The 26763-nt window shown below is 41.4% G+C and overlaps 1 protein-coding gene across 2 annotated transcripts; it reads left to right on the top strand.

Moving 5' to 3' along the window:
• The first annotated feature begins 35 nt into the window (after positions 1–35).
• cep120 (centrosomal protein 120) lies at positions 36–25941 on the top strand. Of its 2 annotated transcripts, none has more exons than XM_076731905.1 (20): positions 36–289; positions 1130–1286; positions 1743–1857; positions 2002–2146; positions 3730–3878; positions 4615–4812; positions 4902–5126; positions 5998–6223; positions 6334–6523; positions 6850–6999; positions 7670–7852; positions 7933–8029; positions 8612–8797; positions 9206–9295; positions 9473–9565; positions 10352–10513; positions 10604–10726; positions 11337–11435; positions 22751–22896; positions 23236–25941. In XM_076731905.1, the coding sequence occupies exons 1-20, from the start codon at positions 241–243 to the stop codon at positions 23453–23455; spliced, it is 3003 nt and encodes a 1000-aa protein (XP_076588020.1). In that variant the 5' UTR covers positions 36–240; the 3' UTR covers positions 23456–25941. The 2 variants fall into 2 exon arrangements, with proteins under 2 accessions (XP_076588020.1, XP_076588019.1); XM_076731904.1 differs by having other exon boundaries at positions 5989–6223.
• The last annotated feature ends 822 nt before the right edge of the window (positions 25942–26763 follow it).

Genomic DNA, 26763 nt, shown 5'->3' with positions numbered 1-26763 from the left:
AACACTTAAGTGCCTCCGTCATCACTTCCGCTTTTAAAACAAAATGGGTGGCGCCAAAGCTTGACAACAAAGCTGAGCGGCCGTTTGCTGCCTGCAACGGACAGTTAACCCCGGAGTAAACATAATCTCTGCTGTGTTGAAGTGTCGTGTTCACGAGTGAGTTCTAAATTAAAAGGGAGTTTCGCAGTTTGATCATAATAAGCAGCTGAAAAGTTTCGGGCAGAGCTGTCAAATGTCGCCATGGCTACAAAGACAGACCAACTTCTTATCGTTGTGTCCATCCTGGAGGGTAAGTAGTTCAAGAAGGTGGATTATAACCTGTTTACAGCACACTGTTAGCTTCTTAAATAAAATATACAGTGAACATTTGTAACATTGCTGAAGTTACATGAATGTGGTTTGTAACGTAAGTTGTCTTAAATGCAGCCTGTTGCTGCTGGTTATGCTAACTTGGCCACCCTGAATTGGAATTAGCTGTTCTCTGTTACAGTAAGACCTCCAGAGCTGGAGACCTTTTCTAAATCTGTCACCAAGCACCCGGTTTTTAAAGGCACATTTAGCTCAGAGAGAGCTTTTGGAGGGTGCAATGTAAACTTAACTTTGTCAGTACAAAACAGATATTACAACGGAACGGTTTCTTTCTTGTGGAAATGCAGCCACAGCACTGTATGTGTACCCGTGTTGCACGTTATGCTATGCTTCTTATGTCTGCAGACCGTGAGTTTGACATGGGCACCTTTTTCACAAAAAACTGTCGTTTTGTAGTCTTTTAGCACTTATTTGTTGATTTTTGATTTTGTTTGTTTGATTCATGATAAGTCAGGCAGAGTAGACTTTCCTTTAAATCAACTTTTTTTTAAGTTTGGCTAGTCACATGGGCTTTCACACATAGAAAGCCACTTAGGCTGACCACTTGTATATTTATTACCTATCTATTGCTATGCACTGTCAACAATAGATAAGACTCAAAACAAGGGTATGCGTCACTGACTGCTGGATAAGCAAGTCTACCAGACAACTCCAACATCTTTTGCTGTTTGACCAATGACTTGTGGTAGTTTACCAGCTTTGAGACTTAAAGTGAAAATTTGTTCAGCTGAGCTTTGTAAACCCATCTTCCCTTCCCCAGGTCGTCACTTCCCGAAGAATCCCCGGCTCAGCCTGGTGGTCCAGGCAGGCTTTGATGGTGAGCAGCTTTCCACAGACCCAGTGGAGCACAGAGATCAGCCACAGTTCAGCACTGAGCTGGCCTGGGAGCTCGACCGCAGGACGCTCCACCAACACAGGTCTGAAGATGTCTCGAGAAGTACCATTAGATTTAGTTAATGATAGACTGTAGGGCTACAACTAACCATTATTTTCATAATCAGTCAGTCTGATGGGCTTTCTGTTTTTCTGGATTAACTGATAGATCTACAAAACCTCAGACAATGGAAAATACACATCACAAATACCTCGCAGCCCAATGTGACATCATCAAGGGTTTTGCTTTTGCCAAACAATCAAAAACAGCTGAAAATCCAAAGATATTCAGTTTACGGACTGTGCTTAATTGTAGCAATGAAAAGTTATTCTTCAAATCACTGTTGCTAGATGTTCCACAAGGAAATAACTATAATTCATCTGTCTGTATTTATAGTTGTTGGCATGTCATTTTTTTCTATCCATCTCTTGTGTTGGATTTTGCAAAAATGTTGCTAAACTGTGTAATATTGATGCATCTTACAACTCCATCCTCTCAGACTGCAGAGGACTCCCATCAAACTTCAGTGTTTCACTGTTGACTCTGTGAGTAAGAAGAGAGAGAGTGTCGGCTACATCGTACTGGACCTCCGATCTGTACAGGAAGTCAAGACGGTAAACCTCTTCTCCGTCTGTCTGGGTGACATGTTGAAGTTGTTGAGATTTGTGTTATAATCAGTGACATCCAGTGTCACTGGGACTAGTAGAAATATATTTTTGTCCTGTTCTGAGTGATGGAAATACATGATTTGTTTCCAGGAGCCTCGCTGGTATCCATTGCTGAGCAGTAAATACACCAAGCAGAGACCAGCCCTCCTCCTCAGCATGGTGCTGGAAAATGATACCAAGCCCTCGGAACCCTCTCCTGATAGGTTCAAAGCCAAGAAGGCCCCGCCCCGACAAGGTCAGCTGGTTCATCAGTACTGCTTGCTTTGTTTGTGCTATTCTCACTTCAGTTTTTTTTCTCGTGTATGTTATATGTGCTGTAAATTTATTAGTTGATATCATTTCAGAAAATTGCTTCTCATTTATCTCCCTGATCCATGCAGCAATTTCATAATGTAGAGGTGATGGTTCAAACTGGGAAGTCTAGGGACAAGGAAGTTAACAAATCAGGTGCCTTTTTAGCAAGGCACTGAGACCCCAGTTCACTGGTTATTTGATTGTAAATCAGTGTAATGTTGGAAAATAACATGTTCATCAGTAAAGTTTCTGACTAAAAACAGCCTCTTAAAGATAGACACTTTTTTTCCACTAACTTTTTTTTGTTACGATCTGTCTGCTCTGTCTCTCTGGCCAGCTGTCAGTGCTGCATCACACCAGATTTTCTGTGTGATATTTGCAAAACTCTGCAGTGATCCAGATCCCTCAAATCCCTGTCATGTGCAGTTTGTAAAGTAAAAGTTACAGATCCTTTCTTAGCGCAGTGATGATGATTTGTCACTTTGTACAGAACCTTTTACATTCAAAGTGCTGTAAGAGCTCCTCTTCACCCATTACTTGTGTGTCAAACTTAAGTATTTTGGTCATTTGATTTTAAGATATAACATAGGCAGGGCACACAACAAAAACTTAGCTAGAAAGTGATACATGTTGATACAGTTAGTTAATTAATTGATGAATTTTAATATCCCACACAGTTAATTGTGAAGTTGTAATGTTCTTATGTAATAATATTTCTTCGCTATGAGGGCTTTAAAAATAATATCGGAATAATGGCTGTTGTGATGCTGAAGTGTCTGGTCCATTTATTAGCCAGCCTGTGACCTGTGTTAACATCCCACACTGTGTACAGTATGTGCTCAATATCAGAAACTGTGCATGTGCTGTGTACTTTGCTATCAGTGCCTCGTTACAGTTAAAACTCTGAAAAATATCTCATATGTCTGACTTTTTCACTCCCTACTGGTCTGCACTGCTACAAATGTTTCCAGCCTGTTTAAACATTGATTGTGCTCATCAGTGTTTTCTGTAGTTGTGAAAGGTCACTTCAGGTTCAGCTCCAGTTGTTGTGTAAGTCTTATGACCCATACTGGATGTCAGTGTAGATAATTAAAAGTTTAAAAATCTGATGAAGACATGAGCCAGTATTCATTTTTTAAATGTCAATATACAACACCAGCATATTTGATCACGATCCCCTAAATTACATTATTTAAGGACTGTGACTCTATACCAAAGGGTGGGACGTTTTAGATTTGAAAAATAAACCTGTCACTACTCTGGCTCTAGCAAAAAAAAAAAAACCTATTTGATTACAGTTTTGTTGTATGGGAGTTTGGTAAAATGAACCACCTCAGTAAGTGCAGAAAAACAGTGAATTAATGGTGAAAGTGAGTTGTTTGTGTTATTGCAAAGAACCAGCGCTTTTCTGGCTTGACCTCCTCTGCTTGCACCACTTAGTTCTGTTTACATGAACTTTTTATCACCTTTCATTCTGCTCTCTGCGCTTCCTGCCCCTCTCCTGTTTTAACTCTGTTATTATAGGTTCTCCTGCAGTAACTGACTTGCTCCCAGACAACCTGGAGGCCGTACTGATCCCAGACCAGGGTTACCATCAAATTGGACCTGCAGATCACTGCTCTGACATGTTCGTCCTGTCCGTCACTGTGGCCTTTGCTACCAAACTAGAACAGGTGAGGACAGTACTCATTTGACTTCTGATTGATAACTTCTGACCTGAGCTGATGCCAGGCAGCGAAGTGTTTCATCAGATAACTTTAGATAATGTGACCAACGTGATGCTGCATACAGAAATTTCTGCTTCTGGAAATTCTGGAAACATGGCTGATAGCAGAAAATAGAGAAACACTCTTTTCTTGGTTGGAAACTTGCTCATTTGTTCTCACTGTGACAGTCATTTTTGCTTTTTCCACTTTTCACACATAATAATAAACCCAGCTGACAACTGAACTGACGCTGAGCAAAGAATTGAAGAAATAAAACTACAACAGTTAATCAGAAAATGAGTTCTTAGATGTGCTGAAATTCACAGATTGATCATCGTCTAACAACGAAAGAACATCTCAGGTGGTAACTGTCATTTAAACATTATTGCTTTAACTCTCAACCACTTCAGAAAGGACAGTCTGTCCCCCAGAGTGTCATAAGAAGACACTGAAGACACAGACTGTCGTCGCTGCCAAATTAAACCAATTTCTTGTGTGACATGAACCTGTTCTTTCTCATGGCAGGGAGAAGGGACAGCATGTAGTGTTCAGTAGAAAGCCCTCAGTTGAAAATGTGATGAATCAAACAATATTAAACTTAAACGATTCAGTCAGATTCAATTCGATTGAGTCAGAGTATCAATGTATGAATTTTTAGAACAAGCAAAAACGGCTAAATGTGCCTTCTTGTTTTTTCCCTCAGTTGATTCCCAGCACTATGAAACTGTCAGCAGAGGGGTCAGAGTTCTTCTTCTACTACACTCTCCTGGGGAACGACATCACCAGTGAACCTTTCCACAACCTGCTGAGCCCCGACTTCGAGCCGGAGCGCGCCTCTGTGCGCATCCGCAGCAGCAAACAGATCCTCCAGACCTTCCTGTCGCAGCAGTCCAGTTTCCAGGTGAGAGGTAGAGTCTGTGATGAACAAGTCATCGCTACCTGTTAGTACCTGGCCATGTATCAACATATGTCCCCATCTGTCCCCCTCAGATCCACCTGTGCTGTGGGAATCAGTCTCTGGGCAGCACAGACATCTCTCTCTCAGCCCTGTCTGCTGTTTCTGTGGATCTGGAGAACAAGACAGCGACGGTAGAGGGGGCATTCATACTACAACCTCCTAAACGCATCAGGCAGACACTGCCGGCTCTGCCTGCTGACCTGCAGCCGACCGTAGGAGTGGCTGTTACTCTCAGGAGGGAAGAGGTCGCACCACAGGTATTGCAGTGGATTTTTATTTTCTCTCCACACCCCAGTAAAGGACATGATGTCATGATTCATCTTATGAGGGCCTTGGCAAACAAAGATGACACTGAACTAGATGTTTGTTTCACGTGTGAACCACAACCCAAAAGCAAATTTTTGGATATTTTTCTCCAATAAGTTTACATTCACTAACATTACCATATCTGTCAGGGGTCCTTTGGTGCATGTGCACGCACTAAAAATCCCTGAAGAAGCGGGTTTTTCGTGTTGACGAGGTCTTTCTTCATTCATTATAGAAACTCTCTCTTATTAACAGACATGAGGATTGCTAGTGTGGTATACAACTTATTAAAAACTTGTAACGTAATATTAGACTGCAAATTCCACAAAAAAAAATGTAATTTTACCTGAGCCATACTGCCAAACCTTCTTTGGCAATGATAGGCTCTATGAAGTTCGTTTTGTTCTTACTGATGTCTTCTTTGATGACTGCCAGTATATAATCAAATTGATGTTGATTCATGCGAAAGTATAGATAAAGTTTTGTCTTCAAAAGATGATGATGGCTCCCCTAACACCTGAACCTGTATCAGCTGGGTTTTTCTTGTTACTCTGCATAAAGTAAAATCAAGCTGTGATTATGCCAATAGTGTAATGAAACTCGGAGCTGAGATGAAAGGGGACAGAGACACACGTGGTGATTTCTCATATGTTTTCGTTCAGTTTGGTGGTTATGTTGGTTGGTCACCCTCACTTCAATATAACAACAGTCTGGGACAGAAAAGTATCCTGTATCTGTGCAGCAGCGCAGCAGAAGCCTTCACTCAGCATCAGTTTGGACTGACAGTCATATGACCTTCTGTCCTTTATCCAGTCTTTACAGTCTTTAATGAATAAAGAAGAAAGTGGAGCTCAGACACGCTCCAACCCAACTGTCCCTCCCTCTGTTCCTCCTGCTGAGCAGAGACCGCAAAGCTCCTCTCCAGTCCGAAAGCTTCCGGATTCTTCTCCTCCTGGTCCTCCTCTTTCTCCTTCCTCTCATACAGAGAGCGAAGCAGAGAGTCTGCTGAAGGAGCTTCAACATGGCAAAGACCTGGCAGGACTGGCAGGTGAGCCTGGGAATCCCACAAGTAGCTTTCATACAAGAAGTTAGACAAATGAAGTCAGCCTGTGGATGACCAAGAGGAGCAACATTGAACTTGTTTGGTCATGTGTCCAGCTGCAGATTTGGAGGTTCCTGTGCAGCACCAGAGTCAGACTGAAGCTGCAGCTGAGGGTGGAGCATCGTCTGTCAGTGTTTCGGCTCCCAAAGTGTCCATCCCATCCTCCGCCCATCACTTCTGCTTCTCTCTGGACCTCCGCAGCCTGGGAAAGCTCAGTCTGACTCACCCCATCGCTGCCACTCTCAGGTGAAAGACTTCATGTGCTTTCTATATGAGTCACAACTCAGGTTTCATGCAAAAAAATAAATTGTAATGTGACATGTGAAATGTGTTCATGTATATGGGTAGATATTTTGCGCACATCAATCCCACCTTCCTCCACAAGGTTGTGAGATAACAGCTTACTCTCAAGCTTCACTGTAAAGACACAAAATCACATTTGATAGATCAAAATAACAGGCAAAACCATTTTATACACGGCCTTTATGAAAGTGTGCCCAACCGTTCATTGCGGTACACGTTTCAATCACATTCTGTTGGTTAATGATTGTTGTGTATTTGTTGTATTTCAGGTATTCGTATCAGTTCTTCGGCAGTCCAGCTCCCATCATGACCAATCCTCCAGTAGAGCTGCAGAGGAACACGGAGGTGTCTCTGCCTCAGTCCTACTGTGCCTTTGACTTTGCTGCTCTGCCACAACAACTACAAGACACATTCCTCAGGTAGGAACACACACACACACACACACACACACACACACACACACACACAGGTAGAACTTGTTCCTTTACATACTTCATGCTTAAATTGTATACACATCTACATGCACTGTACTGACCTGTTGGTAGAGTATTGTATATTATGTAAAATATTGTAGAATCTTAGAGGCTCAGTTAGTTTTACAGATGGAAGGAGCAACAATTAACGCAAATACAAAAATCAATTAATACATTTTCACTTCCATTTTTGTTTAATATATCACCTTTATGGTTGCTGTGTTTGTCAGAATAAAATAATACATACTTGCATAAAGGATAACCAAATCTTTCATAAAATATCAAGGAAAATATAGTTAAATAGTTGATCTGCAAAGGAATTCAGTCACCAAGGGTATTTATTTTTACATTGTTTTAATGGATTTGAAAAGATGGGCCAAAGACACTTGTCCTCCCTGGTGATCAATAAAGTTGTGTTCTATTCTAACAGTGCTACTTTACAGATTGCTGATGATTTGTGATGATCACTTCTTTGTTTTCTGCAAAATCACTTTTGTCCAGCAGGTGGTGCCATATGACTGTGTTGGCATTGTTTTTCTCTGTGAGGCATTCAGTCTAGGTGCTGTCTTTTTTGCCGTGCGTTTGAACTCATTGTGTGTATCTGTGTGTGTTGTAGAGTTCCTCTGGTGGTGGAGGTTTGGCACAGAGACTCCACCAGCAGAGACCAGCTGATAGGACGAGCCTCCATCCAGCTGTCTCACCTGCTGCGCTCTGAGAGGAGCAGATTACTGGCATCAACAGGAGAGCAGAGCTGGAGACAGACTCACCAGGACCGGGTCCCTGTGGTCAAAACACACCGGTAGGAAACATCACTGACTGACAGACTGATCACATGGTACTTGTTAACCACTGTTCAACAACTGTGTTTCCATCCATCAGACCCAGTGAAAAGGTGGCAGAGTTGAGCTATGTGGCAACACTGGACGACCTGGGATTGGTTAAAGCTAGAGAAGTCATCGTGTCCGACTCTTCACAGGTGAGACAGTTGTGTGTGTGTGTGTGTGTGTGTGTGTGTGTGTGTGTCTGCATCTGCATGTGCATGAATTGGATTGGTTGATTTGATTGATACAGAATTGAGCAACAGCTTAGCCTTTGATAGACGATAAAATATTTTGAGTTCAGACACCCTAAGGAAGGAATATGTGCTGATGCATGCTATTTTATGTTTTTAGTAATGTGTATATTATTTTAAAATGTCTTATTTTAAACCACCCACTTGTCTGGATTCTCACATTTCATCTGATCTGCACATGAATGTTAAATAGGTCTTAGATAGCCTTTTTTCATTTATTTTAAACATTTTGTGTCAAAATATTGAATTTTCTTTCATTTTGGATGAGAGACACTACTGCAAATTACACCTCAGCAGTAAACCTGTAGTTTAATTAATAGCTCTCACAATGGCAATCAAAACTGAACATTACTTCGTACAGGGAGAATTTATGGTTGAGCTGTTCTATTAGACTGCATTAGATTTTACAAGTGTCCCTAAAAAAGCGGTCAATGAGTCTGTAAACCTCTTGAGATGTTTTCCCTGTTTTTGTCATCATGCCATCAGAACGAACCTGCAGTCCCCACGCAGCCACCCTCCCACCCTGCAGCACCCAGACCTGCTGCGCCCAGCCTGAACCCCAGCTCGCTGGGCCAAACGGCTCCGACCGCCCCCAGAGACACCCTGGAGTACCGCACGGCTCTAGAGCTGGAGATGTGGAAGGAAGAGCAGGAGGATCTGTTTGATGATCAGGTAAACACAGGACTGAAGGCAGCTGAAAAATCTCATAAAAAGACTGAATCGCAAAAATTTCCAACATTAAATGAAGCAATGTCGTATATCTAATATTCTGTAGATATAATGATGTTACTTTTTTCACTTTGTTTCATTCACATTTATGAACGGTTAGACATTTCAACGGGTTTTTTCTACTCAAAAGGCAGAATTTAAAGACACATTTAGAACATAATGGGCATTTTAGTATTATGTCATAGTTTGTGTGTCAATCTGTTCACGTGTGGAAAAATGTCAACAAAGCAACAGATCAGCAGCACTGGGTCGTTTTTTATATCAACATGAAGCTCTGGGTTCACACAAAATGAAAATTTCAAATTAAATATGAGCACAAATAAAGGTATAAAAATATGGTGTTTGTTTCAGTTGAGGAAGAAAGAGCTGAGCCACATGCAGGCTCTGGCAGAGGAGTGGAGGAGAAGAGACAGAGAGAGGGAAGCTCTGGTCAAGAAGAAGGTGGAGACTTCACACCTCCTCACACAGACACACACAAAGCTTACATGATGTACTGCAAGATTTCCTCCTCACACAGACTCATGGGGCACTTAAATGTGAATTTAATGAGGCGCTAAAACTCTTTTTCAAATAGTGACTGTCCATGTTTTTTATCCCCAAATATCCATCTGCTTGTAGGAGGTGGAGTATAATGTGTTGGAGGAGCAGCTCCAGAAGACTCTTTCTGATCTGGAGAAACGAGAGAAACAGCTGGTTGAGGCTGAGCTGGAGGTGAGACTCACCTCTGACACTTCACACAACACTTATCAGTAGAATTTAATGGGAGTTCAGACGCAGAAGTGAATGAAAAGATTCATAACAATTAAAAAAAAGACTATAGCTCAGGTCTGAAGGTCATTTTGACTGAAACATCATAATAAATTTCTCCCTTTGACAACAAATACTGTTAAATACAGGGCTGCAACTAATGGTTATTTATATTATTGATTCATCTGCCAGTAATTATCTTAATATTCATTTGGTTTATCAAATGTTATGGTGGCATTTTCAAATGTCTTGGTTTGACCAACAGTCACTTTAGACATTTTGCTTATTATTACATAAAACAAACAAAAGCAACAAATCCTCAGAATTTAGAGCTTGAACAGGTGAATGTTCAGTGTTTTTTCTTGAAATTTGGCTTGAACGGTTGATCAAGTAGTTGCAAATTATTTTCTGTCATCAACTACCTGTGTCTGTATGAATCAGATACATATGAAATGAACCAGCAGTATTTTACTAATTGGACTTTAGTTTTTCACTTTTATGACATGTAGAATTTATATTTAAAAGACGGTTATGAACGCAGTTCTGCAAAATTAAAACGTGCCATATTGCAGCACTGAAGCTTAAACGTGTCCAATAAATACATTTATAAATGTGTTCATTGGGCACTCAGAATAACAATGTTATCAAATTATGACCCACTTTTCTGCACAAAATGCAGCTTACTCAGCCAGCGCTCTAAGCCTGTTTTCCAGTGATTCTTTGTGATAGCGACTCTTCTCCCATGTTCAGACTCAGAGGCTGCAGAGGGAGCTGCGGGCAGAGCACGATCTGACCCAGAGGGAGCTGCAGGAGAGCAGCAGGAGGCTGCAGCAGGAGTGTGATCACCGGGTGGCCCTGGAAAGAGACAAAGTGCGACTGATGGAGGAGGAGAGAGCCCGGCTGCTGCAGCAGGTACGGAGGGAGGACGCTTGTTTGCATTAGAGGGAATTTACCTAAAAATAATGGCTTCTTTTACTCTTCTCTTGTGTTTCTGTTGTCCAGATTGCAGACGGGGAGTCTCGTTATAAGCAGCTGGAAAAAGAGTTCCAGCTCTACAGAGAACAACAGAACATCAGGCCTGAGTTCAGGCTGCAGTCAGAGATCAACTTACTGACTCTAGAGAAGGTAATCAGCTGCTTTTCCACATCAGTACTGCCAAGGGTAATTAGTACTTGGTACATCAGACGTGATGAAAGTTGGAAATGAGTTGCAGCTATACTTTATACAGGAAGTGCTGACATATTTTACTTAAATAAATGTAGTAATGCCGCATTGTTACAAGTAAAAGCCCTGCATTCAAAGTACATAAAAATACAAGTAATAGTAAAAGTATTTAAAAATATACTTGGAGTAGCAGAGTTGGTGGAGTAGAGTGGACTTAAAAGTACTATATTTGCCAAAGTACAAAGTATCATAAACTGAACATATTCAAGTAAAGTACTCAACATTGTACTTAAGTGCTGTCCTTGAGTAAGTATATGAGTGAGTAAGTTACATTCCGACACTGACAGTATACACGTGCAGCACATCAAGGACTGCTTTGCAACATTATATGAACATGTAGGTTTTTGATTCAGTATTTATTTTTCAGCATTCAGGATTTCAATGCTTTCAGCATTTATGGGTGTCCAGTTTTTGACCTTTAGTAGCACTACAGGTCTAGAGGTGTGTGTGTGTGTGTGTGTGTGTGTGTGTGTGTGTGTGTGACTGATGTTTTTTTCTTGTGGTTATTAAGGTGGAGCTGGAGAGGAAGCTGGAGTCCACCACCAAGTCAAAGCTGCACTACAAGCAGCAGTGGGGGCGCGCCTTGAAAGAGCTGGCCAGGTTCAAACAGGTACTGTTTATCCAGAGGGAGCGGTGTTAACAGTAAACTCTCAGCTGTTTCAGTGAAAAATGGCCATTAAGGATTTAGAGAGTTAACTTTGAAAGGCCTAACATTGTGGTCCAAAAGATCATTAGTTACCTTGTTAAGCAGTATTGTTTTAGCTGGAGGAATTTGGAAATGAGTGTATAAAACTAAATCGAGTTTCTTTTCAAATGGAGCATCCAAAAGTCTTGACACAAAAAAGACATCAGATTGCCAAACAGAAATAGGACAGCAGTGAATAATATTTTTCATTATCCATTAATTTGCCCATTATTTTCCTGATTAATTGATTCATTCTTTGGTCTATAAAATATCCCCAAGAACTTTTCAAAATACTGTTATAGTTTTTGACTTTCAATTTTTTTCTGACTAACACTCCGAAACCCAAACATATACAACTTTCAATCACAGAAAACCAAGAAAAGCAGCAAATTGCCATATTTAAGAAGCTGGAACCAGTGAATCTGATCTTATTATCAAAACAGTTGACAGCTAATATCTGTTGACATATCATTTCAGCTCTACGCAGAGCCGTGTTAAGAGATAAAACAGCACATTGATATAAAAGCAGGTCAGTTTTTCTCACAGACAGACAGTAGAGGTGGGTGATGTCCAAGCCTCCCTGAACGCACCAACAGAGAAAGTTTTACTTGTGGAAAATGAATGAGCACATGACGGTGATGTCACTGTCACAGAGAAGTGTTTGTGTTCATTGTGATGGATTATCAATGTGAAGTCTCACCCAGTTTATTTTCACTGTGCATTGAAATGAAGTGAAACCAAGGACTGCATGGATGATAGAAAATGTCCTTAAGACTGATGGACAGCACTGCTGCAAAATGGAGTTAATGGGCTAGAATGAAAGACAATCCCAGTCCTGTAAAGTCAAAGCAAAGGATACAAATCTAAACATTGGAATCCAGGTAACTCTACCTCGAGTAAAAAACTAACAAAACTGAAAGATGCATGTTTGAGACAAATCTTACCAACCAAAATCAGGACAACATGGAAAGCCAAGCCCAGGCCTCTGTGTCCTGACAGCAGTCATATTTCACAGCAGATAATGGTAGTTTTTCTGTGTCGGGACGTCTGGCGAGTTCAGATGCTGCAGGTTTTTAATCTGCTGCTGGAGACAAGCTGACAATGTTGGGACATTTAACAGCTCTGTTTAAAGACACAGAGCGAGCAGAGGAAACTGAGCTCAGCCCGGCCGTCATCTGTCTGCTGACATCACACCGTGGCTGTGGGAGCGTCTACAAACACACGAGTGTACAAATACAGTGGGTATGTGAGTGATCGGTGTGTGTAAAGGCAGCAGAGGCTGTATCATTTCTTTTCAGAATGTAATGTGCAGCAATGCAGCAGACTTTAAGAGCCTTTATTTTTTTGGATGTAATATTTTAAATAGTAAAATTAATTAATGAATGAATGATATTAACTATATATATATCTGTTAAGAATATATGGGCTGATCTTTTTTTTACATTTTTATACAACTTTCTTTCTTGCAACATAAACATTTCTGATAAGGACTGTACACGACCTCAAACGTATCACATTTCTCAACTAATATTTATTAGTCACATACATACCATACAGACATACCTGTGATTAAAAACAACCACCGGTGGAAATGCATCCATGCATTCGACTGTAAAAATGAATATTCGCTTTTGGAAAAACTACTTGTTTAAGTCCAACATATTTAAATCGCTCCCGTCATAATGTCCGGTGAAACTAATTTCCGAGTTCGTTGTGACAATATTCCGGCTCTACACGCCTTTCTCGCTGCATCTCTTTTTTTGTTTTTGTTGCCTTTAATGAAGCATATTTTACGATGATAAAATTGTTGTTTCTGTAAATGGAGTCTGGTGGCTTTGCAGAGAGCGACACAGGTGTTTCTGCTTTAACAAAAAGGATCTTTAACATGAAGGTATCTCTTTAAGGATCCTCTGTATAATGTTGACAGACACTTAGAATGACAGTCTGAATCTGTCAGTGGTGAAAACAAACACTTTTGGTGGACGCACAGTGATGGTACACAAACATCCAAACGGATTACATTGCAGCACATTTCGTGTCTCCTGGCAGCTGCGTTCTTACTCAATACTAGAATAACCTCAAAAATGCTGTCTCCATTAGTCACTTAGATAGAAAAACATGGGAGAATAGGGTCCATAATCAGATAATATTTGACCAGAATTTCTCCTGTTTGTCTGGGACATTGAAATCGTCCAGGACACGTGGACACCGACTCCAATTGGAAACTGCACACACAACCGCACTTTGATTGACTGACAATGAGAAGTCAAGCTACAGGACATTATTTTATTTGCTCTTTCTGTAATGTGTAGGTATGTAGACCTTTTAAAAGACATGTTTATTTGGAAATAATAGTACTGTGTCTGTTGTTGTATTGGTTATCCCCCTTAAGGACAAAGATAGATAATCCAGTGGTTCAAACCTGTGTGTTTTTAGAAGCAACCACTGACCATTGAATGTCGTTTTAGGCCAATTTTGACAGCTGTAGATACAAGTAGGTCTGATACAGCTACAGGAAATCAGTAAACAGTAGAATAAGGCTGATACCTGAAAATACAAGCAGGAAACTAAACTCCAAACCACAAAAGTACTGAGAGATGAAAGCAGACAGACTTTAAAAAAAAAAAAAAAAAAAAGACACATGAGCTTAGGTGCTGAAGGGAGGAGACATTCTCGGGTTGGCAGTGGCACACGGCTCGGCACAGCACGGCACAGCTATCTGTGTGTGAGTGAGTGTGTGTGTGTGTGTGTGTGTGTGTGTGTGTGTAAAAGGAAAGACAAGAAAAGAGCGGGAGAGAACGAGTGAGAGGTATGTTTTTACACCAGAGCCAAATATTTAGCTGAGGTGAAGTAGACAATGAAATGTGTGAGAGCCATCAGTTCTTAACAGCACCACACACACACCCATGCACATGCACAGGCACACACAGGCATGCACACAGCACTAAGTGGGGCTTTAGTCAGCCTAAGACTAATGTAAACACACACACACACAGACCTTCTCTGACAAACTAATAACTGTTACCGACATTAACCAGCTGGAAAAGTGGACAGACATTTTTCCTCTTCCTCTGTCTCTCTCTCCCTTTTCTTTTCGCATCGATCACTTCTCCTCTTTCTGTTTTATCCGTCCCATTCCTCTCCATCTCTCCCTTCAGTCACCTCTCCTATCTCCCCTTTTCGTTCTTTCTTGTTTGACATCTACTCCTTTTCTCTGTCCTTCTCTGCCTCCTTCAGTCTTTATTGCTCTTACTGCTCTTTTTTCTTCCTTCTCCATCTTTTTCTCTTTCTTTCTTTGCCATCTTTTTCCTCCTCTCTTAGTCTCTGTCAGTTTTTTTTATAGCTTCCACGTTATCTAACATTTCCCTGTATGCAGATCTCTCTTTCTCTCTCACACCTCTTTTTCCCATCTTTTGTCCGTCTCACACCTCATTTCTTTGTGGTCATAATGCCCTTTCTCTTTTTTTGTCTCCCAGTCTGAAATCAGCGTTTGTTTTCAGTCTTTCGCTTCTCTTCCTGTCTTTTCCTTTCCTTTCTATTTGTTCTCTCTCTCTCTCTCTCCTTCTCACCCCTCCCATCCCTCCTTCCTTCCCTCTAAGTGCCACATCATTGTAAAGAAAACACAGTGTGATTTATGCAGCTCTAAGGGGGTTCAGTGCCGAGTGTCACCCCCCACCTATTAATCATCCATGGGATTGTGTTGAGCAATAAGCTAGCCAGCCGCTAACTATTCAGATGTCACACTCTCGCTTTTTATAAAATATCAGGCCTGTGTTTACACGACCATCCATCTTTGCGCTCGGTGGTTTTTAAAGCCGGCGCTTGTTTGGTTTTTCTCGGCCTCTCCTCGCCTATTTATTCTCTCCTCTCAGCGCCTCGCATGGCGTTCTGTTTAGCTGAAGTCGGATCATAAAAATTCTTGTCCGAGGAATAATGTGCTTTTCAACCCAGGAGGTGCGGGCGGCCGGAGAGGCAGAGCGAGAATTAATATCCAGACAGTACTGAGGTATTAGATCAGAGAGTTAGACTCGCTCTTTTTAAATTCAAAATATTGGGACAAGGAGCTTAAGTTGGTCTTTTCAGAGCAAAAATATTGGGACAAAGAGATTAAAGTTCTGAGCCGAGGAGCTAAATTTGGTATTTTTAAAGCCTAAGTGGAAGGTCAGGAAACTAAACTTGGCTTTTTAAAAGCTGCTTTGGGAGAGACAACTAAACTTGGTCATTTTAAAGGGCCATAAAGAAAGAATTCATAACATGTTTCTATCTGTAAATCCAACAGTGACATGAGCCGTCAGTACAAAAGTACAGGTCACCAAAGCAGAACCCCATGAAAGAACTGCTGCCCTGATGTGAGCTGAGGCACCAGTTGGCCTTGCAGGTGTCATGTCATGAGTGCGTGGAGCTGAACTGAGGCAGCAAATCAGAATCTGACAGCTTAAATGAAAGTCCTGATGTTACAAATCAGACATTTGTAAAGATGCTTTTTGATGTTTGGTGAATGAGATCTAGGTGGAGGAGACAGCACTCCACTTTGTCCATTATTTTCATTTATCAGGACACCTGTCTTTGTTTTCTCTGTTTAATCAAGTTAAATTACTTTAATCAGTCTGTAAAAGTTTAGAACATTGACATGAAAGTTTTGTATATGGAGACAAAGAGAGCACTGGCTTTGGATCCCTGTGTGAAATGAGCAAAATTCTGATCTAAATCAGGAAATATTTGATGGAAGGAGAAGTAAACAAGTCCAAACAAACAGTCAGTGCCAGTTTCTGGTACTTCCCAGTTTTCCAGACTCAGTGACACATTTCAGAAACATATCAGTATTATTTCAGTAGGTTCGATACGGCCCTGGTCATCAGTTGTCCTGTTCACACCACTTCACCTTCATCATAACTTCAGAGAGCCAAAGCACGCACGCTGTGACATCCCTCAGAGGCCGTCTGCACCAAAACTGTCCTCTCACATGATGCTGGGACTCTGTTTGTATAAATCTGTCTGTCAAACAGCAGATGTAACATGTCGACTGGGAGAATTTCAGTATTGCTGGTCTCAGAGGAGACTCTCTGATGGTTCCCAGTGGTCATTCCTGGAATATTATGGAGCTCCAGTATGAGGGGCATGTTCCAGACGGGGAAGGTCAGGGAGGTCGAAACATTTACTTGAGAAAATTAAGGATTTCCAGAAATATTACACTTCACATGAATATAACAAAAACCAACATCAACAAACAAAAAACGAAATGTTAGAAAATATTAATAATACATCTGCTGTATCACCCGTTTGTCATCAGAGCAGGGCTGCACTGTCACAGAAATAAAGAGGGAATCGTTTGAGGTGGCGTGCTGATATGATGATGATCACATGCTGAACATATTTATTTTGCATTAAGTTTGTCTTAGTTATAGATTTTATTTCAGTATTATTAGTATAAGGCATTATCATTCTGACGTGTTCCTGTCCTCACGAGGCCCATCAAATCTTTCCTCTGGGCCTCAGAGGGTACCTGCCTCCTACTCAAACTTACTTTCCAGAATGATTCTCACAGTCACCACATTAGATGTCTGTCACCCCAGCTGGAGTGGAAACTGTTCAACTAGTTGAAAAAACAGCTACAGCCTGAAGCTTAAAGATACAGTATGTTTGAATCACAGACAGGGCTGGATATCAAACCTCGGTACTTTGTTGGTACCGACTGAAATGTGTTCAGAGCACAGAGAAACTGTCAGATAGAGTTGAAACAATGAGTCGATCTACAGAACATTGATCAGCAACTTTTCAGATAATCAATTGAACATTGAAGTCATAACTTCTTCACTCATTAATATGATCACTTATTAACTTTGGCTTGTTGTATGGCACAAGAAGAAAGTGTTGGCCTGGTATTGGTATTAGTATAATAATATACCCAGTTGTAGTCAGAGAATACTAAAGGAGTACAGCAGTGGGATCTGTGGTTTTAATCTTTGTATTAAGAGGCGTTTCAACCAGACCAGCGGCCTCTATCTCAGACAAACAGACCACATTCTTAAACTCAGCTCCTGTGTGTTTTATCTCTGGCTTATCAGTCTAAAAACCCGACAGAGCAGCCTGAAAATACTGATCTTAACCTTTCAGACACTACATCCACGCAGTTACAGCAGATACAGCACTGCTGGACAATTGGTATTTAACTCTGTGTGGGACAAATCTGATCTCAGAGCTGCAGTCAAGGTTTGGATAAGACAGGTTACTTATAGCTTAATTCAAGCTACTGATTATGTTTTTTTCCACTTAAGTATCTATTGGCAATACATTTCAACATCACAACACAACAACTGGGCACTGTTTGTGTATTTTCCTTCAGTTTCAGCAGTTTTTAACCTGTGACTGGTTTGACCACCGTGAAGTTCTCTGTGTGTTAGTAGTGACAAAATCATTTGCACTGTTTTCATATGGAGAGAGCTAATGTTGCTTTGGGCTTTTTGTGCCGCTGTGCTGTTATTCCTCGTCGCTGTGTTCAAAGTTGAATCACAGTCATAATGCAGTGATTTACGAAGAGGCAGGTAGTAAACAGGGGTGCTTTGCAGCTGACGGTGCTGCAATGTAATGCAGACCAAGTAAAGTTTTGGTTGTGGCTCGCACAGCGAAAAGTCGTGTCGTAGGTTTTCTGGTTTCAGCCTGAATCAGTCCTGGGTAGCAGCAGCTTTGACTTTCTTTTCCTCTCATAAGTTCTAATGATATTCACTTGACTGTACATCAGAGCCGGAAAACTCCCCTTGAACCCCCTCAGGTGTAGAGTTACCTCCGTTTCAGTCTGTCAGCTCTACAGAAAACAGGCTTTTTACATGTATCCATATTTTTGTCAGCTGTTGCATAAACACGCTCATTTGTCTCTAATGTGAGTCCCAGTCGTCCCTTTCAATATTTTTTATCCATCACATCCCCGAAAAACCTCACACAGTGGTGCTGAAAAACTCACCGTGAACTCCCACAGGTGGTGGGCTGCTCAGAAAAACTCCATCTGAGCTGAGAAAAGTGTGTCCACGTGTGAGCGATGGGATGAAAGTGTTTGTATGAGACGTCCTCTCACAGCTGCTCCAACTGTTGACCTCTGAAAGTAGAGGTGAGTAATGGAGGGAAGACGGAGGGGAACCTGGGGGAGAAGAAGTCATTCTCTGGTCATCCATCCCAAAAATCAGCCCCCTGACTGTCTCAGAGCTCGATCCTGCTCGCCTGGACTTCCTCTCCGAGCGCTCAGTCCCTGTGTGACTCACAGCTTGTCTAGTTAAGCATCGTCGTGCCTGTTTGAACCGGTGGATGTCATTTTCTGCTGCCTCTGTGTTGAGCAGCATGACGCCTGATATCATGTTTCTTGTGTGATCTCATGTATGTTCAGAAGAATGTTCTCTTCATTTATTTTTTCACTCTTTAAAAATATTTAAACAAGCGCTGAACTTTCTGCGGCCCCACAGGGCAGCCGTGGGGACCAATGTTAACTAATGAATGATTATCAGCCGTATTCATCAAGACCCGGCGCCGCCACTCGGCTTTGCTGCCATTGTGGTACCCAGCTTGTATAATACATAACTTCTCTAATAGCAGCCAGGTGCATTTCCAAAGCTGAGCTTATACGTGGTGCAAAGGGTTAACAGGAGTTACATATTAGAGAAGTAACACAGAATGGGATCGTTTGCTAATCCCTTTTAACATGCACTCAATTGAAAACAGCACAAAGACAATATATTTAATGTTTGACCTCATCAGCCTCATTGATGTGATTGATAAATTGCACAAAGAAGCAGGTGGACAGAAACCCGCCCACTCCTGCTGTTCTCTGTTGGATCAGGTTTCATTTCCTTCGGTCCAGACATGAAACATTTGATCCTATTTTGCTGTTAATTTGAACCAAGAATGACAAACTCTCTGGTTTTTGTCCTGTGCTGTTCGCCACAATGGTGTCAGCTGTAGCGGCTGGGAGATTCATGACATAACTGTGAAATATCTGCTGCAGGGTACTGAGTTTTAGTAGCTTTTCTCTTTCACCCCTTCTTCCTCTTCTCCCTCCCGTCGAGGCCTCAGTATCACCCCTCGTCCTTTAATTGTTTCAGGACTCGGCCTCAGATTGTCCTTGGCAGCGGGCACCAGAGAAAATGTTTAGCATGTTTGTTTTTGTAGTAATTAGCCTTAAAATGGCCTGTAATACAGACTGCTAATGGTCCACAGGGAGCTGAGCCTGTGTCAACACACCGTCTGTGTGTGTGTGTGTGTGTGTGTGTGTGTGTGTGTGTGTGTGTGTGTGTGTGTAAATGATGTGTTCATGAGAGATTGTATGTGTTTTTATGTGTGTCTGTGAATGTATGTTTTTTTTTCTTGTTGGAGGTGAGGTGATCAGGCGTGTGAAAATGGAAGCAGTGTGTGTGTGTGTGTGTGTGTGTGTGTGTGTGTGTGTGTGTGTGTGTGTGCGTGTGTGCGCGTGTGTGTGTGAGAGAGTCGTGCAGTAATGTGAAAATGTTAGTTTTCCCATCCAGAATCAGCCGGCTGGTCGTTCTGCTCTGTGTCACCAGAACACACCGACAGATTCCAGTTTCTCAAATCACCTTCCCACTGCCCACAGCCTGCTGGTTGGCACGTTTTCCATTTTTATCTGGTTAGCAAAGCAGCTGAGGGGTGGAGATGTCTGTTAGTCAGTCTGTTCCTCCTGCACTTCAGTCCATGAGAAGATATTTCCTGTAATGAGAGTGGACAGTAATCACTGTCAAAAAGAGAGTGTTCCATCATTACAGCCTCCCTGAGCCCAGTCGTCATCCATGAAATCAAAGGCAGGATCGATGCTGTTAGCAGACTTCTCAAGATTTCACGAGCTGTATCAACTTTTCCATCGTGACTTCACCAGATTACAGAGTAAAACTCTTGGCTGTTATCTGATAAATGTGAATTGCAAGCCAGTGTCTGTCTGTACGCTCTGCCAAAGAGGTCAAATCCCACTTTGTGTCTTTTTTTAAATCTAAAAAGTCAGCTAGGATTGTAGGTTTTTGTAGTCTGCAGTCAGTTATGCTATACTCATCTTTAGACTCTCTGGGTTGAGCAGCAGCGTGTGCTGTCATTCCGTAAACTATAATGTTCCCTTTTGTAACCTAAGAAATGCCTCCAGGTTCTCAATTGTGAGAACTTTCAGCTTTTGTTGGTCTTGCATTATTGAAGGATGAATATCTTTTAAATATTTTGACTGGACTGGAGAAAAACACCTTGTGCTCTATGATACTGTGATTTTCTATGGTCTCTGATGTTTTATACACCAAAGGATTAAACAGTTAATCAAGGAGATAATTGTCAGATTAATCCATAATGAAAATAATAGTTAGATGCAGCCTGACAGATGAAGTTGACTTCAAGTCACATACTGATAAACTGTCGGTGACACCGATAAACTGCCATGAAAGGGCACTGCTTTCTCACCCATTCTCACGCTTTGATTAAGCTGATCAAGAAATTAGTTGTACAATGGGAGAAACAAGTATTCAACATGTCAACATTTTTTTCATTAAACATATTTCCAGTGCAGCTAGTCACATGAAAATGAGACCATACTTTAGTATTGACTCAAGATCCCCAACTGGAAGGAACATTATCATCAACCGACTGCTAACAGGAGCTCCTCGCAGGTTTCCAACCAGGCAGTCAGAAGAGTTGCCGAAGAGCCAAGAATCACTCAAAAAGAGGTGCAGACAGACCTGGACGCAGCAGATACAGTGCATCACCCCACAAGACTCCATCACTGAAGAAAAGGCACACTGAAGCTCCTTGGAAGTTTGCTTCACTACATTTGTGGAAACCTGTAGATTATTGGAGAATGTCGTGTCTCTTTTTGGCAACATCACAATGCACCACGTGTGAAGGAGAAACAGTATACGAACCATACCTGCAGAAGCATCACGGCTTGGGGATGTTCCTCTTCTCATTGTACGGGCACAACCCAAATGATTGAATGGAGCCGTGTACTTGTTGTGTCCACCAGGACGACGAAGGTGAAGCACAGGTGGACCTTCCAGCAGGACAGCAGTCCAAACCACGGTGCAGAGGAGAACTGGTTCCAGAGGAAGAACGTAAAGGTGTTGGAGTGGCCCGACTTAAACCTAACAGGACATTTGTGGAAGGGATCCTGTGTCCTTCCACTTGATCACATGTCACTTTGTTATGGATTGGAATGTTCCGCTTTCTTTATCTGTGCAGTTTTATCGAGTTAATACCATCGTCTGGTCTCAATGTCATGTGAATATCTGCACTATGAACATGTTTGATGAAAGAAATGTAGACCTGTGGAATAGTTATTTCCCCCAGTGTAAGTGGAATATAAATGTTTGTGTTGTTTTAATACTATTTGGCAGCATTCAGCGGCTGGACATTTTTCACAACCTTGTTTATTGTCCAGCTTGGACGGAGCAGCGACCCCTAGAAACGAGCGAGCTGAGGCAGACAGTCCAGGCTCAAACACTGCGTCCAGAAAGCCCTCAGCTGTGTGCCGTCATGAGCTCCGTTGAAGAAGGAACGTCAGCGCAAGTCATTGATCATATGGTCACTCTCTGAAGCCTCATTTTCCCAGCAGGTTGTTGGATGTAAACCTTTAAATTGCGTCCCATTTGATTTATAATGAAAGATTAGACTTTTGTTTTCCCATCTCAGACTGTTTCCTTGATGTATTAACATCCAGCTGTAAGCCAGTAGACAGAGCCCAGATTGGTATTATGGGTCACTTTGGGAAGTCTGCGCTGGAGGCCGGAGCAGCTGAGAGAAATACGACTTTTAGACGTTTTTATGAAGTTTTCTTTCTGTTCTCATTGTATTGGTGTTGGTCTGCGTGTGAATTCTTCAGCTCCTGCAGCATTTTCTCAGGGAGGTTTTATGAAAATGTGAAACCAGACAAATTTATCACCAAACTCCGCTCTGTGTAATGAGGAAAAACAGTTTCTTGGCATCTTAACGCACACATTTCAGCACCGGGGTCAGAGGTTTATTTTGAAATATTCTCAGTTCAGATTGGATCTTTAGACGAGTCCAGGACGTCGGGACTCGAGTTAGATTCAAGCTGTGGAAGTCGAATGTGTTTGAAATCACTGTGATGGTCCTGAAGGTGACCATGAGGGAAGCCTTGAAGTCTTTAACCATCACTGAACTGGAAGTCAGTCTGCTCGAGAAAACCAAAAAATATTTGTGTAAAAGTTACTCGAATATTCACAGCTTCATTTGTGTGTGTGTGTTTGCAGCGGGAGCAGGAAAACGCCATGACGCGTCTGAAGAAGCAGCAGGCGGAGCTTGAGGCCATGAGACTGCGTTACCTAGCAACAGAGCAGAAGGAGGCTGTTCAGCAGGACAGACAGGAGCTGGACAGCATCAGGAACGAACTCAACAGGTGACGACGACGTCAGATCATCGTGTTTCATTAACTGGTTCAAAGTGCAGCATCACAGCATCAGAAGCCTCATTAGAAATGAAACTGAGAAACAAATGAAATCAGATACATTTTCACATTTTACTAAAGGCGTTCAAACCACCAGTGAGTCCAAAATTTATACACAAACGTTGATTAAACCTTTGGCTTTAGCACATCAAAATGTGTACAGCTGAAACGATCTGTCAATCAGTTAATCTGAATAATAATAATAATAATAATAATCATCTAATAATGTTAATATTAAGCTTCTCATTTGTGAAGATTTACAGCTTTTCATTTTGATATTTTCTCTCACAGATTAAAGCAGCAGGAGGAGGGCAGATTAGGCCCCGCCTCCTCCCTGTGTGGCCCCGCCCCCGCTCAGAGTGTCAATGAGAGCGCTGACGAACACCTGAGCCGCCTGCTGGAGGAGAGAGACACTCTGCTGAGGACCGGAGTCTACACCCACGAGGACCGAATCATCGCTGAGCTAAACAGACAGATACAGGACGCCATGAGGGACAGGGGGAATCTCTGACAGCTGCTGGAACCGACCAATCAGAGACAGTGTCACACCTGAGGCTGCAGCTAACCCCGCTGTTGGCAGAAGGACTCACCTGAGCTCTGAGGGGGTTTGTACGTCTGCTGCAGGTTATCATTCATCCTCTCAGGCAGCATTTACTCTGCAGCTCAAAGTGCCTAATGTGATCCATCCACTGTTACAGAAACACATATCGTTAGGTAAGATGATGTGACAGATGAAGAAAGCCGCCATCGTACAGGTTCACAATTCAGCTCAGATGTGTGTTGGTTCAATTTATGGCTGAAACAAAATATGAACAAGTTCTGTGAATATTTAAAGGGAGAGTTCAGTCAGTCTCATGCTGGACACACAGCTGGAGTCAGGGCTTCATTAGCCTAGCTTAGCATAAAGACTGGAGAGGAATGACTTTTAGGCAAAGTTACATGCTGGAGTTTCTTTTGTGCACAAACGATCATGTTAACTAGAGAGCTGTCAGTCAGTGTATTTTTCATCTTTCCCCCTGCTTCCAGTCTTTATGCTAAGCTAGGCTACCTACATCCCAACACCAGCTGTGTACTCAACACACAGTCATGAGATGACACTGTTCCTTTAACATGTCAGACAAGTCAAAAAAGATTGCTGCGTACAGCAGTAAATAATATCTTAAATCATTCAAATAAAGAAAGAAAAATAAAGCTTTAAACTTTCTAACATCCATTTATTTGGTAAGAAAGAGCAAAATACTATTTTTCCCTTTACAAGCTTCAAGTTGATCACTTTACAACATAATTTATGTTCTGTAATAAAGTATTTACCAAACCATGTTACTCCAGAATCAGTCAGAACACTTTATTGATCCCTGAGGGGAAATTAGAATATATTGACGCATTCGTCTATATTTTGACTTGTCTGATAAACTCTTGCCACAATTTGTCAGTTTCAGGCCTCCATAGATGAACCACAGAAGATGCTTCAGGTCTCCTTCAGACTACAGACTGTTTAAGATGTGATGAGAGTATATTAACGATTCCTGTTAGTGCCATTAAACCAAACTGGGACAACTGGTGATAAAGTTGTTCAGATCTAATGTCTGAATCTTTTCCAGATTGGAGCTGTGACGGCTGTTTGTGTGTTTGTGTCCGTGTGCTGAAGGAGATGACAGATGGGATCTCTCTTCTTCTCTGGCTGCTCATGTGTTTTATATCAGTGATGTTTTGTTTGTCTGTGTTCATACTTTAATAATCCTCAGACAACATTCTTCTGAAGAGGTCCACAGTTTGAATGCAACACTCTTATGTCTGCAAGAGGGTTTTGGTGTCTGTAGCTGTTTTTTCTGTCCACACTGGTCCTGAAAGTGAGACCAAATCCACCATCAGAGTGGGGAGTCTCTTGGTTGTAAAATGGATGCAGTGATGATTACTGGAACTGTCCACATGGGCGTGTGATGCTGCATTAAGACAGATCTGAGAACCTGAACCTTTTCTTTGAAAACTGCTGGACATTTTTATCACGACCGACCCTGTTGATGCGTTCAAGGACACTCCGACATTTATGATCTGCACAGTCCTTTTCACAACGTTCAATGGTCGATTTAGTCGATTTATCAACTTGATGATTGTCAGAACATTGATCCACGAGTGGCTGCAGCATCTCAAATGTGAATATTTTGCTGGTTTTCTTTAACTTGTACGATATTGAATAAGTTGAGTTTTCAGGCTGCTAGGCAGACAGAAGGAGCTGTTTGAAAACATCTTCTCTCTGTGAACTTGTGACGAATATTTACTGACATTTTAGAAACAGAACATGAATAAAGCAAATAATTGGCAGATGAATCCACATCTGCTTGTTGGTCGTGTGGATTAGAGTTTAAGGCGGCACAGCTGTTTGGAAGTTGACTCTGCTCTCATGTCAGAGCATCAACCAAAGAGACAAAACAAGAATTGAAGTTTCACACAGGAAATGTAAAATAGACTAAACACTGACTGTTCTTATTTCATATTTCATTTGATAAATGCTGTCAAATTAGTAGTTGATGTACTTAAACATGCAAAACCAGCTGCCTGTTCCTTTAATAGGATTATTTGAGTATCAGAGGATTCACATCTGGAGCATCACTGAACCTGAAGTGACAGAACAGGAAGTCAAATCTGTGATTAAGGTATTAGAAGATGTGGTGATGAGTTCATGTACACTCTGTAAAGTATTGTCTGCTCTGATGAGAGGATTTTATGTGACAGCAGGTGGCGCTACAGCCTCAGAGAAACCTGCAAACAGTCCTCTGACCTGCAGACGCTGAGAGACATTAACTTATTTTTTAGCATCAGGAGCGACGCTGATTTCTGTGTTTGTCTGCAATAAATTATTTTCAGATGAAATCTGTTGAGTAAATGTGTGTTTTTGTTATCTGAAGAGTTTTTATGTATTTCTGCTTTGTGAAGGCGGTCAGAGCCACAGGAGTGATGTTTACACTGATGAACAAATAAAGATCATTTCTTTTCTCATCCTTTGTCTTTCCTTTGGTTCACACATTGTGGAAATGCTCACATACTTTCATTGAATATTGAATTAAAGTGTTGATCTTACAGCTCAGAGGAGCAGACTGTGTTATTTAAATCATTTTAGTCATTTCATTTGCTCAGTGCAAATTCTTCAGTACACGTAAAAGCTGACTTTTATCTCAATCATATTTTGTTTACTGACGATGTTTGTGTGTCTTAGTTATATGTTTTTCCTGCTCCAGTATGAACTGAGTCCAGAGCCTCTGCTCTGATTTATTGAAGCTTTTCAAAAATAACTACATATGAAAATATGCAATATTGAAACATTTAACTATGTGGAGGAGTGCTTTTAGATTTTTCTGACTAAAACTAATGTAAACAAATAAATATATATATATGATTTGTTAAATATTTGTGCATTTTCCTGAATGTAAAACTTATTTTTTCTTTTTGCAGAGGACAGTGCTTGAATAAATGCAAACCTGCACATAAATAAAAGGTTTTGTCGCAAATTTAAAAAAAAAAAAAAGTCCAGTAAACAGAAAATACCTGAAATAAAGAAGAAATAAATTTGAAAAACAAAACTGTATTATGAAGTATAACACTTGGAATTAAAAGCCGATAACTTGAAGCTGTGAGAAGAGAAGCGGCTGGAGGTCGACAGCAGACAGACGACACGTTATCACATGTACAACAACATGTTAACACACACACACACACACTCTACTGCATCTGTGTGTGCGCGCTGACATCTGGGCCCTCTGCGCTGATGCTGAACAGATGTTCCCAACTCATCCATCTACTGAGAGGAAGAGGAGAAGGGTG

Source organism: Chaetodon auriga, chromosome 5 (genome assembly GCF_051107435.1).
Source record: "Chaetodon auriga isolate fChaAug3 chromosome 5, fChaAug3.hap1, whole genome shotgun sequence".
Classification (NCBI taxonomy): Eukaryota; Metazoa; Chordata; class Actinopteri; order Chaetodontiformes; family Chaetodontidae; genus Chaetodon; species Chaetodon auriga.
The sequence above is the reverse complement of the archived record's forward strand: the minus strand, read 5'-3'. Positions and strand labels throughout refer to the sequence as shown.

Coding starts and splice junctions, on each gene's coding strand:
- cep120 (XM_076731904.1), top strand. CDS start 241: ATGGCTACAAAGACAGACCAACTTCTTATCGTTGTGTCCATCCTGGAG. Junction 6,224..6,333: donor AGACCTGGCAGGACTGGCAG/GTGAGCCTGGGA, acceptor TCATGTGTCCAG/CTGCAGATTTGGAGGTTCCT. Junction 22,897..23,235: donor ATCAGGAACGAACTCAACAG/GTGACGACGACG, acceptor TTTCTCTCACAG/ATTAAAGCAGCAGGAGGAGG.